The 18,397-nt window shown below is 44.8% G+C and overlaps 1 protein-coding gene across 6 annotated transcripts in view; it reads left to right on the top strand.

Moving 5' to 3' along the window:
• The window catches only part of C2H20orf96 (chromosome 2 C20orf96 homolog), a 60,052-nt gene that overhangs the window by 23,326 nt on the left and 18,329 nt on the right, over positions 1-18,397 (top strand). For 4 of the 6 annotated variants that reach the window (XM_043990250.1, XM_043990248.1, XM_043990253.1 and 1 more), the window contains exons 1-4: positions 9,255-9,635; positions 11,166-11,286; positions 12,870-12,997; positions 13,874-14,032. In XM_043990250.1, coding sequence (XP_043846185.1) covers positions 9,567-9,635; positions 11,166-11,286; positions 12,870-12,997; positions 13,874-14,032 — 477 coding nt within the window. In that variant the 5' untranslated portion in view covers positions 9,255-9,566. Of the gene's footprint in view, positions 1-8,904; positions 8,986-9,254; positions 9,636-11,165; positions 11,287-12,869; positions 12,998-13,873; positions 14,033-18,397 lie in introns of those variants that run through there. The other 2 variants (XM_043990249.1, XM_043990252.1) reach the window with 2 other exon arrangements.

Here is an 18,397-nt window from a genome sequence, read left to right as displayed (position 1 = left end):
ATTTTAGCCCTTAATACCTGAATTAGATATAAGTGAGGGAGGGCTGTGCAAGGTCACCAACCTTACTCTCTCCTCCAGATTCATCTGGGTCCAGTGGCAAGATATACATTAGGATGACTGGAGATGGCCCCAAATGTTTAAGGCAATTGGGGTTAAGTGACTTGCCCAGGGTCACATAGCTAGAAAGTGTCTGAAGTGAGATTTGAACTCAGGTCCTCCTGACTTCAGGGCCAGTGCACTGTGCCACCTAGCTGCCCTGGATCATATACATATTGAACATTTTTGTTCTTTCTTTTTGGTGGGGCAATGAGGGTTAAGTGACTTACCCAGGGTCACACGGCTAGTGAGTGTCAAGTGTCCGAGGCTGGATCAGAACTCAGGTCCTCCTGAATCCAGGGCTAGTGCTCTATCCACTGCACCACCCAGCTGTGCCCCCCCCCCCATATTGAGCATTTTAAGACCTTCACAATTCCCCTGAAAGATGTGTTCCTGGCCCCCTCCCAGCTGCTAGTATAAAAGAAATGATCTTGCATTTGCTTTTTATGTATTCTGTATCTATTTAGATGTGTATGTGCTATTTGTCCTGATAGAGTCAGTTCTTTGAGGGTGTAGACTATTTCATTTGTCTTTGTCTCCCCAGCACTCAGCACAAAGTCCGGCACATATTAGTCATTTCATATATACTCATAGATCAATTGCTGCAGAGGCAGTGAGATCTAATAAAAATATCTCACAGATCTATAGTGCTTTAAAATGTACAATTCAATTCATGTTTGCCAAGTACCTACTGACTGGCAATGTGGCAGAGAGGGGCAGCCTTGGGGTCAGGTAGGCCCGGGTCCAAGGCCTATCACCTCTGGCAGGCTTCTGAGATCAGTAGAGACAGCTTCCATATTAAGAGTTCCCAATATTGATGACATCACTGGTCTGCCGTCTTCCTTTTCTTTTGCTATGTGCAAAGGGCTTTAATAACATTATGGGGTAAGACAGTATATAAGTATTTTTATTTTTGTTTTTTTTTGCAAGGCAATGAGGGTTAAGTGACTTGCCCAGGGTCACACAGCTAGTAAGTGTAAAGTGTCTGAGGTCAGATTTGAACTCAGGTCCTCCTGAATCCAGGGCTAGTGCTTTATCCACTGCACTACCTAACTGCCCCCAGGATGCCAGTTTTTTACAGTATAACAATGGCAAAGATTTTTCCATCCAGATAGTCAAAGAACTCATACAGATATGGCCGGAGTTGAAAATGATCCATGGTCATAGCCAGGACTCTGTGGAAAGAACTAACCAAGATGTCTGGAATATGCTGACCACGTGGATGCAGATCAACAGTACCCAGCACTGGGCTGAGGTTTTTGCATTTCATCTACATGATGAAAACTCAGGCTTATCATGAAAGCATCCGAAGAAGTCCCTATGAAGTTATGTTTGGCTATGAAGCCAAAATTGGCCTGGCTACCTCTAAGTTACTCAAAGAAGTTGTTGCTCTGAGAACAGAGAAAGGTTTAGAAAGGGCTGAAAGGCAATTGGAGAATAGTCTTCAAGGTCAACAAGACAAAGGCAGGGGCAGCTAGGTGGCGCAGTGGATAGAGCACCAGCCCTGGAGTTAGGACTACCTGAAGTCAAATCCAGTCTCAGACACTTAACACTTACTAGCTGTGTGACCCTGGGCAAGTCACTTAACCCCAATTGCCTCACTAAAAAAAAAAAAAAAAGACAAAGGCAGCATTGCTGGAAGGGACAGCTGGGATCTTGAGGAGCACCTTGAGGCAAATCCTGAATCAACTGGACAGATCATTCCCACAAAGGGGGACCTGGGTCTTCCAAACTGCCTGGATATCTGTTGTTGCCCTGAGTGTGACTCATCCATCCATGAAAATTGTGCTGTTGCCTGGTAGTGAGTCAGGTCTATAGGGCGAGGGTTGTTTGTACTCTTTGCCACTAGGCCAACACGATAAGGAGACACCGGATGGAAACTCACAGCAGCTTGCTTCTCCCGGCTTCCAAAATGATCAAACAGTCAAAGTCCATGACACCAGCTGCCCATGTGGGATCAGTAGAGGCAGGGCCATACAAACCTGGTCCCAAATGAGTGTGTTGAAGCATCATTTTGTGGGGAGCCAGTTAATAGTTTGCCCCTCCAAATCTAATTACTATGGGCAGTGCTCACCAGAAAGAGCAAACATTGCCCAGCGTGGCATCCAGACAACCATCAGTGGGAGGGAGAGAAAGATATACAAAGTGCTCTTGCACTGAAAAGTGTGACTCCAAAAGATGCAAATGTAAATGAGAGGCAGTTTTGTGTAGTTCTAGATGCCATAATAGTTTAGACTGTTGGAACAAATAAGAAACAGACCAGCCTTTCTGCGGGATTGGATCCTAATTAAATATTCACTTTTAAAACATGCTTTCTTGGTGTGGTTTTTTTTTTGGGGGGGTGGGAAACAGGAGTGGCTGGGGTACTATGGAGTTAGGGATGCCTGCTGTAAACAGAGTCACTAAGAACCTGGGCTATTTCATGAATTCATCTGTACTTGAGCTTCATGGAAAGGGAGGAAAGAGAATCCGTAAAGGGTGACCTGGGCCATGGAAGAGTTTCTAGCTTTAGCAGGATTTAGAGGTATAGTGGAATATAAAGATAATCTAATCTAGTTCCTGTGTGATCTTGGGCACGCCACTTCCTTAAATCTCCTTGGCCTAAAGTTTCTTAACTTGTAAAATGAGGGCATTGAACTAGATGGCCCATGAGGTTCCTCCCGGCTCAGAATCAATGATGTATTTATTACAGAAAAAGGTGAGACAGGTCACCCAGTAGGTAGCAGAGCCAGAATTTGAGCCTTCTACTCTGTCTCCCAACCCAGTGCTCTTTTCATGATATTTTGAATTTATCCTTAGGCTTTGTTTGAAAGGTGAGAAAAAAAAGAACAACACAGAGGATTGTTTAGGGTTGGGAGGGGGGACAGGAAATGGAAAGATGAGCTGGGATCCTTGCCCACTGTGGTCTTAAAGCAAACCATGAGTCAAAAAATATAGCAAACCACATAAACTTGGTTGAATACCCAACCAAATCTCTATTTTAAAAAATTTGAACAGTAAAACAAGGTGTGTTTTTTTGAAAAACCACAACCCAAGACAAAGCAAATCAATTCAAACAGGCATCAAAATACAGATGCTTTCTAAAACCAATGAACAAGCAAAATATAAAAATGTTTTCCTACTAACACCAGCTCCCATTAAGTCTTTTTTTTTTTCAGGGCAATGAGGGTTAAGTGACTTGCCCAAGGTCACACTGCTAGTTAAGTGTCAAGTGTCTGAGATCGGATTTGAACTCAGGTACTCCTGAGTACCTGAAGCAGGTGCTTTATCCACTACGCCATCTAGCTGCCCCATCCCATTAAGTCTTTTTTTTTTTTTTTTTTGTGGGGCAATGGGGGTTAAGTGACTTGCCCAGGGTCACACAGCTAGTAAGTGTCAAGTGTCTGAGGTCGGATTTGAACTCAGGTCCTCCTGAATCCAGGGCTAGTGCTTTATCCACTGCGCCACCTAGCTGCCCCCCATTAAGTCTTACAGAACACTTTATAGCAACCTGGTGAAGCTGGTAGTGCATTTTTTTGGGGGGGGGGGTTGGGAGGGGAGGGTGTGGACCTGGGATTTCACCCTAGAGAACTCCCATTATGAAAACTTCCTTCATTGAGGCAGATCAACATCTTTTGTCATTTATAGTCTAGGCTTTAGAAAGTTGCTAAGTGATCTACTCAAGGTCATCTCAGATATGTCAAAGATGAGATTAAAGCCAGCCAGCCCTATATCTATGATGCTACAAATGCTTCCTACTGTATGTATTATCTCCATTTTATATATGAAGGCAAAGAAAAGCAATAGAATGCTGGAGCTGGAAGAGACCTGAGAGATTATGTAGACCAGAACCTTCACTCTGTGTATGAGAAAACTGAAGTCCAGTGAACTGATTTACCCTAGGGAACATAGCTAGTAAGGGCTGCAGCAGATTGGAACCTAGGTCAACTCATCCTTTCCACTCTCCCAGGACACCTCCTAATAGAATGGATAGCTCATTCAGTTTAGGCCCCTACTTCCCAAAGAAAAGGATCACAGTTAAAATGTCTCTCATTCACCCACCTGCACTGAAAGGTGCCATCTGGCCTTTTTGTCAAGGTCTGCTGGTATTTGGTATTAGGCAGGGGAACTGTTTTAGGAACTTGAGTGGTGGGTAAAAACAGATTTTTTTTGAGGGGGAGGGAAAGAGTCAGAGATGTGTATTTTGGGGGGCACTGAACTGAGGGATGTATTTGTGGGGCACTGAGCTCAGGAATAAGGATGTGTATTTGGAGCTGAAGAAAGGGCAGAAGGCAGGGGGCCTGAAAAGAGGAGGCATCTGGAGACTATGAGAAGTGGAGAGTACTTTTTCAGCTGATACACCAGTACAAGCATAATAACTAAGGGATGGGGGCAGAGCCATAACCAGGGTGGGAAAAGCAAGGCTTGGTTACAGGGCATTATTGAACTTAGAGGGCACCTAATTGATCACAATACTATATGTGTGAAGTGGGGAGAGACATACACACTGAAGAGGGTGTGAGAATCAGGGTGCAACCCCTTGCTGAGAAAGACACTGTGAGAACCAGGGTGACGCCCCCTGAAAAGAAAGCACATGACTAGCATCTGGAAGTTACGTCTATTCATAGACCACCTGTAAGTCATGTCAATCAATGGACCATCCAATTAGTTTGGAACTGTGCGTGGGGAACATCCCCCTTCCGTCCCACAGGAAGCTTCCACTGGAAGGGAATGAGGATCTCGCTCTTTCATTGGGGGAAAAAACTGTGTGGTGCTAGGGGCAGGCAGAGTAGACAGATCTTCTAACTTTCAGAACTTCCTATGTTCTCTTTGGAAGCGTGGGTAGCTAGGTGAAGGTGGCTTTCCCTCTCTCTCTTTGCTAACTCCGAATACACTTTAATAAATGCTTAAAAGCCTAAATTCTTGCCGAATTTATCAGTAAACTTAGCTAGTTCTCCCCCACCCCATTGGTGGGGGGAGGGGCAGATAAGGTGATCACACATTAGATTTTTTTTTTTTAGTGAGGCAGTTGGGGTTAAGTGACTTGCCCAAGGTCACACAGCTAGTAAGTGTTAAGTATCATATTTGAACTTGGGTCCTCCTGAATCCAGGGCAGGAGCTCTATCCACTGCGCCACCTAGCTGCCCCCACACATTAGACTTTAAACATCACAAGGGTAAAAGTTGTCAAGATTCGATCGGTTCTTTTGACAAATGTGTTTATTTGCCACTAAAGGTACTGTAGGCTCTGGGATGTTGGAGTCAGCCATTACCTCTTTGCCAGGTATAGGTGATTTAAAAAAATAATAATATAAGTATTTTATTATTTTCTAGTTACATGTAGAGATAGTTTTCAACACTTGTTTTTGTAAGATTTCTGGTTCCAAATTTTTGTCCCTCCCTCCCCTCTTCCTTCCCCCGTCTCCAGGACAGAAAGCAATCAGATATAAGTTATATATGTACAATCACATTAAACAAATTTCTGCATTAGTCATGTTGTGAAAGAAGAATCAGAACAAAGGGGAAAAACCTCAAAAAAGAAAAAACAAAAACAAAAAAGTAGAAACAGTATGGTTCAATCTGCATCTAGATTCCACAGTTCTTTTTTCTGGATGTGGAGAGCATTTTCCATCATGCGTCCTTTGGAATTGTCTTGGATCATTGCACTGCTAAGAAGAACCAAGTCCATCACAGTAGATCACACAACATTGCTGTTACTGTATACTGTGTTCTCCTGGTTCTGCTCATCTCACTCAGCATCAGTTCATGTAAGTCCTTCCAGGTTTCTCTGAAATCCACCTGCTCATTGTTCCTTACATCATAATAGTATTCCATTACATTCATATACCACAACTTGTTCAGCCATTCCCCAATTGATGGGCATCCCCTCAATTTCCAATTTTTTGCCATCACAAAAAGAGCAGCTACAAATATTTTTGTACATGTGGGTGCCTTTCCATTTTTTATGATCTCTTTGGGATGCAGGTATAGTTTTAATACCTGGGAGCCTCTTACCTAAGTCAGGCTAGGAGGGGAATCTTGGATATGGGAATTAATAGGCCTACAATCTTTACACCTCTCATCTGAAGGGCAAGCTGGGTAACAGCACAGGGCAGGGATGGGTAGGGATGAACTTAGAGTTGTCCTGTCACTTCAAAAGGGCCTGGGCAGTCAGTCACCCTACCTTATCTGCCCCTATCTGGCCTGTGTTAGAAATCTAGATTGGGCAAGGGTCCAGGACCTAACCTCTGCTGTAGAAGTGGTGTGGCTGCCCTGCTTAGTGGCAAGGAGGGAGGGGACATCCTAGTGGTATTTGGGGACAAGTGCCTTAAGCTCCTGCTCTCTTGACTAAAGAATCCTGGGCCCTTTTCTTCTCTGGGCTTCCCTGAAGATTGGTTAGAGGAAAGAGGTTCTCAGCCTTTTGCCACCACTTCCTTTCCCTGATCCTTCCCCTCCCACCTCCTCTACCCCCAGCCCCTACCACTTGAGCATTTATCTTCTTGGCCTAAATCAGGTCAACAAGTATATTCTTGCTCCCGTTGCCTTTGAACCTCCTGGGAAGTTCCAGTCCTTTGACATCCCTTGCCTGGTGCCGGGTTCACTTATCATCATTATGTGTCCTGGCAAGAGCCTGCCAGTGGACAGGAATGGTGATGACAGAGAGGAGAGGACCTACTTCCTTCTCCTTCACTCTCAGAGTTTTTGCATGGCCTTGTAGAGCCTTAGTAGCACCAGAACTCCTCATCTTCCCCCCTAAACATACCTCTCCTACAAATTTTCCTATCTATTGAGGAAACTGCCATCCTTTGTCATCAAGCTTCACCACTTCAATCATCCTTGACTTTTCCCCTCAACCCTTCCATCCAATCAATTGCCAAATCTTATTAATTAATTTCTTCCTCAACATCCCCTGAGTCCATTCCCTTATTTCCACTCTAATAGTCACCACTCTACTTCAAGTCCTTATCATTTCATTCTTGAAGTACTGGGATAGCTTTAGGGGTCTTCTTGCTTCCAGTCTTTCTCTAATCCATTCTTCTCACAGCTGCCCAAATCATTTTCCTAAGGTACAGATCTCTTTGTCTTTCTTTGAATCCCCAGTGTTTAGCACAGTGCCTGGCACATAGTAGGTACTTAATATATGTTATTAACATATGATATATCATACAGTGCCTAGCATAATACCTAGCACATAGTAAGAATACTTTTTGAATTGAATGTCACACTGAGAGTTGTATGCATACAGGCATAATGACAAATTCAAACACCTGTCCCTTGATTCTGCCACTACCTTTATTTCTGGCACTGGATAAGTTACATTTACGCATCTGAAGGCACCTTTGGCCATATGTGCACAGGACAGGTTTTAGGTTGTCTACCTTCATCCAAGTCCCTTGATTTTGACCCCAGCCACGCTAGGAGAGGCAAAAAAGCACAGCAAGAAAATGCTGGGTTTGGAGTCAGTGGACCTTAGTTCTGCCATTTACTGTCTCTGTGATTTTGGGGTAGACAGTTAACCTCTTTGGGACTCAGTTTCTTTATCTGTAAAATTACTAAATGAACTCCTAAGGCCCCTCTCTGCCTAAATCTGTGATGAGGAATGAATATAAGGGAGACCTCAGCTTTCTGCCCCATGCCCACTAAATGGACTCTGCATTCCCTCCCTCCCCTCTCCAATACATCCTCCACACAGTTGTCTGTCTTCCCCTTGCTCAAAAATATTTACTGGTTTCCTTCTGCTCCTAGAATAAAACAAAACTCCCTATTTTACTTTTTTTTTAAAAATAGCATTTTGTTTTTTCCAATTACACGTAAAGACAATTTTTAACATTCATTTAAAATTTTTTTTTGAGTTCCAAATTTCTCCTTTCCTCTGCTCCCCCAAACGGTAAGCAATTTGATATAGGTTATAAATGTGCAATCATGTAAAACATTTCCATATTAGTTATATTGTGAAAGAAGAAACATCAAAAGAAACACACACACACACACAAATAAAGTGAAAACAGTGTACTTCAATATGCATTCAAACTCCATCAGTTCTTTTCTATCATGAGTCCTTTGGAATTGTCTTGGATCATTGTATTGCTGAGAAGAGCAAAGTCATTCATTCATAGTTGATTATGACACAATGTTGCTGTGTACAACGCCTTCCTGGTTCTCATTTCACCATTTTATTTTCGTTTGTTTGTTTATTTTTGGTGAGGCAATTGGGGTTAAGTGACTTGCCCAGGGTCACACAGCTAGTAAGTGTCAAGTGTCTGAGGCCACATTTGAACTCAGGTCCTCCTGACTCCAGGGCCGGTGCTCTATCCACTGTGCCACCTAGCTGCCCTCTCACCGTTTTATTTTCAAAGCCCTTCACAAATCTAACCACCTCATATCACATTCCTCCCCTTCCTGCACTCTACATTCTAGCCTACTTGGTTTATTTGCTGTTTCCCCAACTTAGTATCCCTTCTCCCACCTCCATGTCTTTGCACAGGATTGAACTTCTTACCATCCTGCAGATTCCTTCAAAGCTTCACTTAACCTATCACCTTTCCTGATCCCTCTCCCAACTATACGTGTTGTATTCTCCTTGACATCAAGGAATGCGTGTAAGCTACAAGATGATCCGTCCTATGATTTGTCTCTCTTCTCCCGTCCTTCTCCCTTCCTTTCTAGATGCAAAAACTCCCCGTCATGGTTCTGAGGCAGGGGTATAGTTGGGGGCAAAATTCAGGGAGTGTCTGGAGCCTGGAAGGCGGGGAACCTCTGCCACCACGGGCGTTGCTTGGTGCAGTTGCGCCCTTGGCGCAGCAAGTCCCTTCCGGCGGCCCTTAGCACCACCGGTACTGTCTCCTTGGAAACGCCACTAATGTTGGCGACGCTTGGAGAAAAGAGCCTGCGCCATGCAGCCACAGGAAAAGTGAGCTCTCCTTTACTTCCTTAGGCCTCCGCAGCTGCGGCAGCCGAATCTGCCGTGGGCTACAAGCCGCCGCCTCCACCCCCACGGCCGGGTCGTCACTAAGCTACCTCTGCTTCCCTCCTCCCTACCGGGCCCCTGCTTCATTCTAACCTGGGGAGAGGGAGGGGCGCTCGTGAGCGAGTGCGAGTGCGCGTGCGCGTGCGCATAGCTCCAGCCACTCTCTCCTACCTCTGCCTCCAAAGCTCCGAGTACCTCTAGGTGCACTTCGGTAACCACAGTTCCACCCAGGGCTAGAGCGCACGGGCTAAGCCTCTTTCCCATCCCCAGCCCCGCGTTCACGTTTATATTCCAAGGCCGAGCGCTTTCCAGAAGGGATGAGGAGGGGGGAAGGGCGAGTTCCCACGGCCTTGCCCCTTCTCCCCCAATCCCCTCTCCCCTCAGCCACACGGTGGCGCGCATTCTCTTCGCCAAGGGTTCGAATCCTGGGTCCGCGCCACGAGCCTGAAACTCCCGTGTTTGCCTGGGAAGCCGCAGTCATTTTTTGAGACTTGTCTGCTGCATGTGGCAGCTGATCGTCTCATATGAGTTCGCTTGCTCTTTTCAGAAAGGAAGTTCACGTCATCCCCAGGATCCCCAGATACCAGCCCCCGGTGAGTTGTGGATCTGGCTGCTGCTGTGAAGTGATCAGTGGTCATGACAAGGGAGGTTGTATTGCCCCAAATTCTGATCCAGAGTCACATCTCGCCCCATTCACCATCTCACCTGCCACTCTTTATTACTCACCTACACCCACCTGGTACCCACTGCGGGCGGGCTCCACTAGATTGAACTCTTGCCTTTTCCAAGAAGCCTTCCCTTCTGAGCCCTGACATACAGCTGGGACCAGAATTCAGCCCCGGAGGACTGTTTCATGAGTGGGATTGGTGGAATGGGAAGAATACTGGGTCTGGAGCCAGGAGACCGGAGTTCAAGTGTTGGCTCTGCCTTCCTAGCTGTAGAACTTTGTAAAAAGAGGGGGATTGACCGGATGAGGACTCTTTCCAGTTCAGACTGGATGCTACTCCCAGTGCCATTATTTTCTCTCCAGCTAGGCTGGATTCACAAAGGGAATGGATTTTATCCTCTGATTCTTTGTATTCATCTATTAACCAAATCATCTAGCCTCCCGCTGGGCATGGGCATCGCTCTGGATGGGATGCTTGACACCCTTTCTTGGATATTTTTTTAAATAGTATTTTAGTTTTTTCCAATTACCACATAAAGACAATTTCCAGCATTCATTTCCCCATCTTTTTTGAAAGTTTTTTTTTGGTAAAATTTTAATTCATTTAAAACTTAAATAAAAAACGAGAAAAGAAAAAGAACAGCCATGTACACAGCAGAACATAAGCGAGGATTCAATATAAAACAATACATTTCCATTGCAAGAAAACCTATATAATAAATATTACACATTGTTTTCCAAGGTACCCAGCTTTTCTTTTCTTCCTGGTAGGTTTTCTTTTGCTTTCTGCTGTGTATATTTTACTTTTCCCCTTCCTCCCCACCAAGAAGACTACATACACACACACACACACACACACACACACATATCAGTAAACATACACATATACACTCATACACATAAATGTAAAACCACACTATGCATGTTTCTACTTGTGATCTCTTTCTCTGAAAGTGGCTAGTATCTTCCTTCATAAGGCCAAGTTTTTCCATGTTTTTCAAAATCAGCCAGCTCATCATTTCCTATACCACAGCAATATTCCAATACAATCATATCCTAGATTATCTATGAAAGATCCCCCCCCTCCAATTTTCTGCATTCCTTCTATTCTTGGCTACATTAGTTTTATTTATACAAGAAAATTTTAACTTAATCAGTTATCCATTTTATACTTCAATAATGCTCTCATTTTATAGTTTAAGGGCTGATACTGCTGACTTTCCTTCTTTTCATCCCCCCCTTTGAAATTCCTCACCTTTTGTTCTTCAGAATGATCTGAATATTCCTTTTCTGAAAGATTTTGGGTTCCAAATTTTTCTCCCTCCCTCTGTCCCCTCTCCTCTCCCCAAGAAGATAAGCAATCTGAAATAGGTTATACATGTGCAATCATGTAAAACAGATTTCCACATTAGCTTGGCATCTTTTTTGATTGCTTTCTTTTCCACCTGGAAATTAGAATTATGGTCGATGGCAGCAGTCAAAGAGGCCCAGGTTGAACCTGCCTCAGATTAAAGACAAAGTTACTTCAGGAAAGTGGGTGTCAAAGTGGAAGACCAGTTCCAGATCTTCCAGATCAGGTGGGTAGAGGTGCAGGGTACCTGTGAGTCACCCTAAAGTCCTTTTCCTTCCCTACACTGAATGAAGCTGGATTGGGAATGGGGAGGGGTCTCTTTTTCATGTCCTTTGAGGATCTAGGGTAATCAGAGCCCCATTCTTTGAGTGGCTCCAGAATGCTACAGAGAGTAGATGACTGGATAGACAACAAGACAGGATGAAATCTGAGGTGGGGAGGATGAGCAGGGAGAGCTAATATAGACAGGATCCATAAACTCCTTCACCAAGGCAATCTGAGTACTCTGGAGCTGGCTGGCAGTGTGTTAGGTGGTGTCTACACTCGCTTTCACATATGCTGAAACTTGTGTTTTGCTGCAGCATGCTGCCCACAATGGTACATACAGTTTAGTACTTGTCCAGATTCTATGAGGCAGCTGGGAGGTACAGTGGCTAGGAGTGCTGGAAGCAGGTACATTTGAGTTCAAATCCCACTTTAGACAGTTGTTAGCTGTGTGACCCTGGGGCAGCTAAGTTTCCTCACCTGCAAAGGAGGATAATAATAGCGCCTACCTCATGATGTTGTTGTAGCAGCTAGCTGTCAGTGGATAGGGTCCCAGACCTGGAGTCAAGAAGACTCATCTTTGTGAGTTCAGATCTAGCCTCAGACATGTTTGCCTCAGTTTCTTCGATCTATAAAATGAGCTGGAGAAGGAAATGTCAAATCACTCCAATATCTTTGCCAAGAAAACTCTAAATGGTGTCACAGAGAGTCAGATATGACTGAAAAACAGTTGAACTACAACATAAGTGTTGTTGTGAGGATCAAATGAGATAATACACGTAAGGTACTTTGCAAATCTCAAAAACCTCTAAATGTTAGCAAAGATGTTGAATTTTCTGTTTTCATCCTGTAGAACAAAGTTTCTTAAACTGTGAGTTGAGACCCCCTATAGGGTCTCATAACTGAATGTGGGAGCCTGGAAAAATTTGGCAACAGCAAAAGGCTATATATACCTGGGGTTGCATAAAAATTTCTTGGGCAAAAAGGGGTTGAGAGTGGAAAAAGTTTAAGAAGCCCTGTTGTAAAATGCTCTACAGGTAATTTAGGAAGGGAAATTATCTCCTGCCTATCATGAAACACAAAAGGAAGGATGTGTTAAGGCTAAAATTCTTGCTATACTGTCTAAAATATCTAATGAGTGGTCTCCAATAAATTATAAGCTTTACCAAGAGTTAGACTTTTAAGCATTTATTAAGGAGAATAAAAATTTGATAAAGAGAGAGAGAGAAAGGCCTAGATTCCTCTATCTATTAAAGGGAGAGAGCATTCCTAGCTCCCTTCTCCACCAGAGTCCACACAAAAGAGCACGAGTCAGAGCACCAGTCTCTCCCTTCTTCCTCCCACCAGCAAACGTCACATGATCTTGCCCTCAGAGACCTTCACCTCATGGTGGAGCTTTCCTATAGTAAGTCTCCAGCAGGTGGCATCATTCCAGTCATTACAGATGTGAGGGGTCAGCCAGGAGCCCAACTGATAACTTATCTTTTGTCCATCATTACCAAAGCATGGGAATTTAGTTCTTTTTGCCTAATCCTTTTCTTTCAGATTTTACCAGGACAAAATCCACAACAAGATCAGTGTCTGCCACCAGCATGGGGAAGAACCAGTCACAGAAGACAATTGAGAATGAGAATGAGCCAGAGAAAATCCAAACCAACGTCCGAATACTCAGAGTAAGTGGGTTTGTGGGCAGGAGAGGGCAAGGGAAACTAGCTAGCACAGTGAAATGTACAACTGACGGTCACTGGACAAGAGGGAATAATGCTGCAGGTCTACTGAGGGAAGTGGGCCTTCAAAGGCTTTGGGAAGGGACTCCACCATGGATCCTTCTTTGGGGTAGGAGAGACTTGGAAGAGCAGCAGAGCCCTGAGTTTCTAGATTTAGCCCGGGAAACACATTAGGGAGAATAGATCAGGATTAACCATAGGCCAAGGACATTGGAAATAAGGAAGGATGGTTATGAGTGCATCTGAGAGCAAGGCAGGGGTGAGAACTCAAGAGACAAGCCTGTCATAGACAAGGAGGAGATGTGAAACAGATGGGAAATTTCAGGCCAACTCAGTGGCCTGCTCAGAGGCCTTTTAGGCCTCAGTGGTCCAGTGGGACTTTGCTGACCAGCTGGTGGAGGTATATTCTTTGCTGTTCTGTTGCACAGCTAAGAGAGATCTTTTTCTCTATCATAATACAATTTCCAGCCAAGGCCACAAGGGGGCAGGATAACCACCAGATGATCACTCCCTGGCACCCTCTGGACAAAAACAGCATCAAAGGATAGTTTTCAGTAGAAGTTCTTACCCATTTTTGTATCATAGACTCCTGACCCCTTATCATAACAATGTTTTTAAACATATTAAGTAAAATACAAAGGATGACAAAAGAAACCAGTTTCATCAAAATAGTTAAAAACCAAAACTCAACAATAAACAGTTCATGGATTCCAGCTTAAGAACCACTTACTTGTCTAGCAGGCAATCAGCAAGCCCAGGAACTCCAGTGAGACTGTCTAGGTCTTGACTCATTCTGTTTCCTCTCCTTTCTGACTCCCACAGGCAATGCTTAAGTTCAGGAAGGCCTCACTAGATGAACTTGGAAAGCAAGTTGCCTCCCTTACTCTCAGCAACCAGGAGCTGGCAAAAAAGATCCAGGACATAGAAGCCGTCACTGCAGAGAAAGTGCGGAGGCTTCTGCAGCAGCAAGACATGTTTGGGGTGAGAATGAGTGACACTGAGAACCTTGTAGCCCTTGGGAACTTCTTTCCAAGGTGCCTACTACCCCTCTGCCCCATCTACAGTTTGTTGTGTGACCTGTCATATTTCTGGACCTTTTCCCAGCTGCAAAACAGGGACACTTCTTCCTACTTTAGGGTTATTCTAAGGGTAAAATAATATTCACTCATGGCTTTTTTGGGTGGGGGGCAATGAGGGTTAAGTGACTTGCCCAGGGTCACGCAGCTAGTAAGTATCTGAGGTTGGATTTGAACTCATGTCCTCCTGAATCCAGGGCCGGTTCTTTATCCACTTTGACACCTACCTGCCCCCAAGGGAATTTACATTCTAATGGGGGAGACAACATGTATACCATTAGATTGAGACAAAATATATACAATAGATAGGAGGTAATTAGAGCGGAGAAGCCATTAGGAGCTAGGAGGACTGGGAAAGGCCTCCTGAAATGGGAGGAATTTGAGCTGAGTCTTAAAGAAGTCAGGAAAACAATGGTGCTGGTGAAGGGGGCAGAGCATGCCAGGCAGAGGGGCATGGCCAATGATTGCATGGGTACAGGAATAAGAGATGAGGTGTTCTGTTCAAGGAACTGCAAGTAGACCAGGGCTGCTGAATCTTAGAGAAAAAGAAGGTGTTGTAAGTAGACTGGAAAGGTAGGAAGGGGACAAGTCAGGACGAGTTATAAATGCCAGTGAAAAGAGATGATATTTGATTCTGAAGGCAATAGGGGACTAAGGGAGCTCATGAGCAAGGAGGAGGGAAGGGGGCCAAGTCTGTGCTTTAGAAAAACCCTCTTGCTGGCTGAATGGAAGATGGAGAGAGTTGAGGCTGGGAGTCCACTTAGAAGGGCAGAGCAGTAATTCAGGTGAGAGGTGATAAGGGACGGAAGTAGGGTTGTGGCTGTGAGTGGAGACAAGGGGATATATATGAGAGATATTGTGAAGAGTGAAACTGTAACATTTGGCAAAGGCTTGGACATGGAGGTGAATGAGAGTGAGGATTTAAGGATGGCACTGAGGTTGTGAGGCTGGGTGACTGGGAGAATAGTCATAGAGAAATAGGGAAGAGGGTAGGTTTGGAGGAAATGATAATGAGTTTTGTTTTGTACATGTTGAGTTTAAGGTACCTATGGGATGTCTAATTCAAGATATTCAGAAAGGGGAATGGAAAAGGAATGAACATTTCTGTACCACCTACTCTGCCCAGCACTTTTTACAAATATCATATCAGCTGATCCTCGCAGCAGCCCTACGAGGTCACTGCTGTTATTATCCCCATTTTATAACTGAGAGAACTGAGGTAAGTGGAGATTTAGTGTCTGAAGCCAGATGTGAGCTTAGGTCTAGCCTAACTCCAGGCCCAGTGTCCCATTCACTGTGCTACCAGTTGCCTCTCCAAAAGGCAGTGGGTGATCTGGGACTGGGGATCTGGACCTTTTCCCAGCTGCAAAACAGGAACTCTTCCTATTTTAGGATTATTCTAAAGGTAAAATAATAGAACCATCATGATCTCACTTTGGACCTATTGATCTGGGAATCATCTGCATAGAGATGATAATTTAACCCATGGGACCTGATGAGATCACCAAGCCAGACATTCTATAGATAAGAAGAAGGCCCAGCGAACAACCTTGGGAGATAACCATGGTTAGTAGGTATGGGTACAGAACCTACAAAGGACGAAGAGAAGTCAGACAGGTAGGAGAGGGGCAGAGGGGGTGGGGAGGCAGTGAAAAGTCAAAAGTTAATTGGCAAAAAGGGAAAGTGATCACTGTGCTCCATGCTTCAGGGAGGTTAAGAAGAATAAGGATTGGTAAATGGCTATTCTGTTTGGCCATTAAGAGATCACTGGAGGGGTAGCTAGGTGGCACAGTGGATAAAGCACCGGCCCTGGAGTCAGGAGTACCTGAGTTCAAATCTGGCCTCATACCCTTGACATTTACTAGCCGTGTGACCCTGGGCAAGTCACTTAACCCAATTGCCTCACTAAAAAAAAAGAGAGAGAGATCACTGGTAACTTTGGAAAGATCAGTTTCATTTTAATGATGGGACTGCAAGCTGGCTGTAGAAGGTATATGAAGAGGAAGGGAAAAGCTCTTGGCAAAGGTTCTCCATTTTTTTTTTTTTTTTGGTGCAGTATGAGGCAAGGTTCTTAGCTGAAAGAGTAAAGGAAAGAGGTCCTCTGGGAGGGTTGAGGGAGGACAAGAAGGTTTGGAGCAGTTACTGTGAGGAGTAGGATAGTAAATTTGTTTTTGTTTTTGTTTTGTTTTGTTTTTTTGGTGGGGCAACGAGGGTTAAATGACTTGTCCAGAGTCACACAGCTAGTAAGTGTTAAGTGTCTGAGGTCGGATTTGAACTCAGGTCCTCCAGAATCCAGGGCCGGTGCTTTATACACTGTGCCACCTAGCTGCCCCCAGGATAGTAAATGAGAGAGGAGTAGAATGTTTGTTATGCTACAGTGAGGGCCTAGTTGAGGTCAGATAACATAAATCAATTGTGGGACTCTAATCAGTGCAATTTCTTGATTTTCTCCAGTTCATATTCAGCAACACCCAAATACTAGCAAAGGAGGTAAATGTTGGGAGTAAGCCAGGGTAGGACTTGGAGAGGCACGATCAGTGATAAGTCAGGGGGGCAAGGGATTTAAGAGTAGAGGCTAGTGTAGAGTTGAGTTGGTTCACCAAGGGGTATGAGATAGGAAAGAGAGGAGAGGGTAGTCAGTGTGAGGAAAGGATTGGAGGCACAGAGAGAATGGACACCAAGCTGAAGTTGCAGAACAGAACTAAGGGTTGTAAAACATAGTGAAAGATGGAATGAGAAGAGATTATGACCTGATCGAGGAATGTTGGAATTTGTGGACCAGGAAGTGAAACACCAGAGGGTGATGATAGCGAGACCAAGAAAATTGACCATCTCTGTATGCAGATGTTGTGGGGTGGAGGAGTAGATTATGGAAATGGGGAAGACTGAGGGATTTGGAAGTTAGGATTCTTGAGGTGGCATCAATATATACCTACCTTATTATGAGTACAGGAGAGGCCAGGGACTGAACCCACTGAGGAAAGGAGGAGAATGTCTTGGGGGTTGGTAGATAGCAGCCACCAAGATCTGTATGGGGTGATAAGTTTGTGTGGCACAAACCTCAGTGAAGGTGGGAGAGGCAGAGTCCGGAGGTGGCACTGGGGAACAACAGCCTATTCCAAGTGTCCCACTACAACCTGTGAGTGTGGGAGAGAAAAATGGCCAGGGAAGCACCGGCATCATGAAGTGGCCAGGTTTCAGAGAGAGCCAGAAGACGGGAGGGTGGGGAAGGAAGAGGTTTAAGAGGAAGGCAAGTTTGATGAACGTGGATCAGAAATTCCAAATAGCACTGGAGAAGATTGGGGCAGATCTAGGGGGCAGGACCATGCATCGAAGGGCTCAAGGTGGGCCAGTGTGAGGGATCAGTAGGGACTTAAGGATGTGGGAAGGGGCTTCGGAATCCCTGCAATGGGCCAAGTACAGGGGAATGAAAGAGTGCTAGCAATTGAGGAGTGAGTGCAGGCACAGCATCAGGGATTGGAGAGAAGTTGCAGGAGGGAGGCATGAGATTAGACTCTATAGTTCCTCCCTCCAAGTTCAGCTTGGCAGCAGATGGTGATGCTTTGTCCTTCGAAGCCCCAGGCCTTCCTCAGAAGCCAGCAACAGCAGATGGAGCTGACATTGGCCTGGTTAGGAGGTTCTGGTGCTTTACTTGCCTTGAAGTAGGCATTGGGGGATAGGAGATAGAAGAGATGTTGTCCCCAGAGAATGGTGGGTGCTGGAGATGGTCCTGGGATAGAGTCTGACTGATGTGGGAGCTGGAAAGCAAGGCTGGAGTCAGGGAATCTATTGGGCACATGGGAGGAGAGGATGTGTTTCCCCTGTATTTCAGCCTGGCACTGGAGAGAGGTTTCTGGCTGGAAGAGTTGTGAGGATCAAATGACTTGTTGTAAGACCCTTTGCAAATATAAAAAGTGCTATACAAATGTCATTATTAATTGTTCTATAGAAGAGCATTTTATCTACTGCTTAGTGACTTTTGCATCCATTTCATCAAAATAGCTATGAGTGGTGAACAGGTTGTTGTTGAGAAGGAGGATGAGGAGGAGTTGTGTCCACCTCTTTGCGACCCCATTGGGGTTTTCTTAGCAAAGATACTGGAGTGGTTTGCCATTCCTTTCTCCAGCTCATTTTACAAATGAGGAGACTGAGGTAGCCTGGGTTAAGTGACTTGCCAAGGGTCACACAGCTAGTAAATGTCTGAGGCCCGATTTGAACTCAGGAAGATGAGTCTTCCTGATTCCATGTCGGCCACTCTATCCACTGAGCC

The sequence above is a fragment of the Dromiciops gliroides genome, chromosome 2 (genome assembly GCF_019393635.1).
Source record: "Dromiciops gliroides isolate mDroGli1 chromosome 2, mDroGli1.pri, whole genome shotgun sequence".
Classification (NCBI taxonomy): Eukaryota; Metazoa; Chordata; class Mammalia; order Microbiotheria; family Microbiotheriidae; genus Dromiciops; species Dromiciops gliroides.
This window is presented reverse-complemented; position numbering and strand designations above follow the sequence as displayed.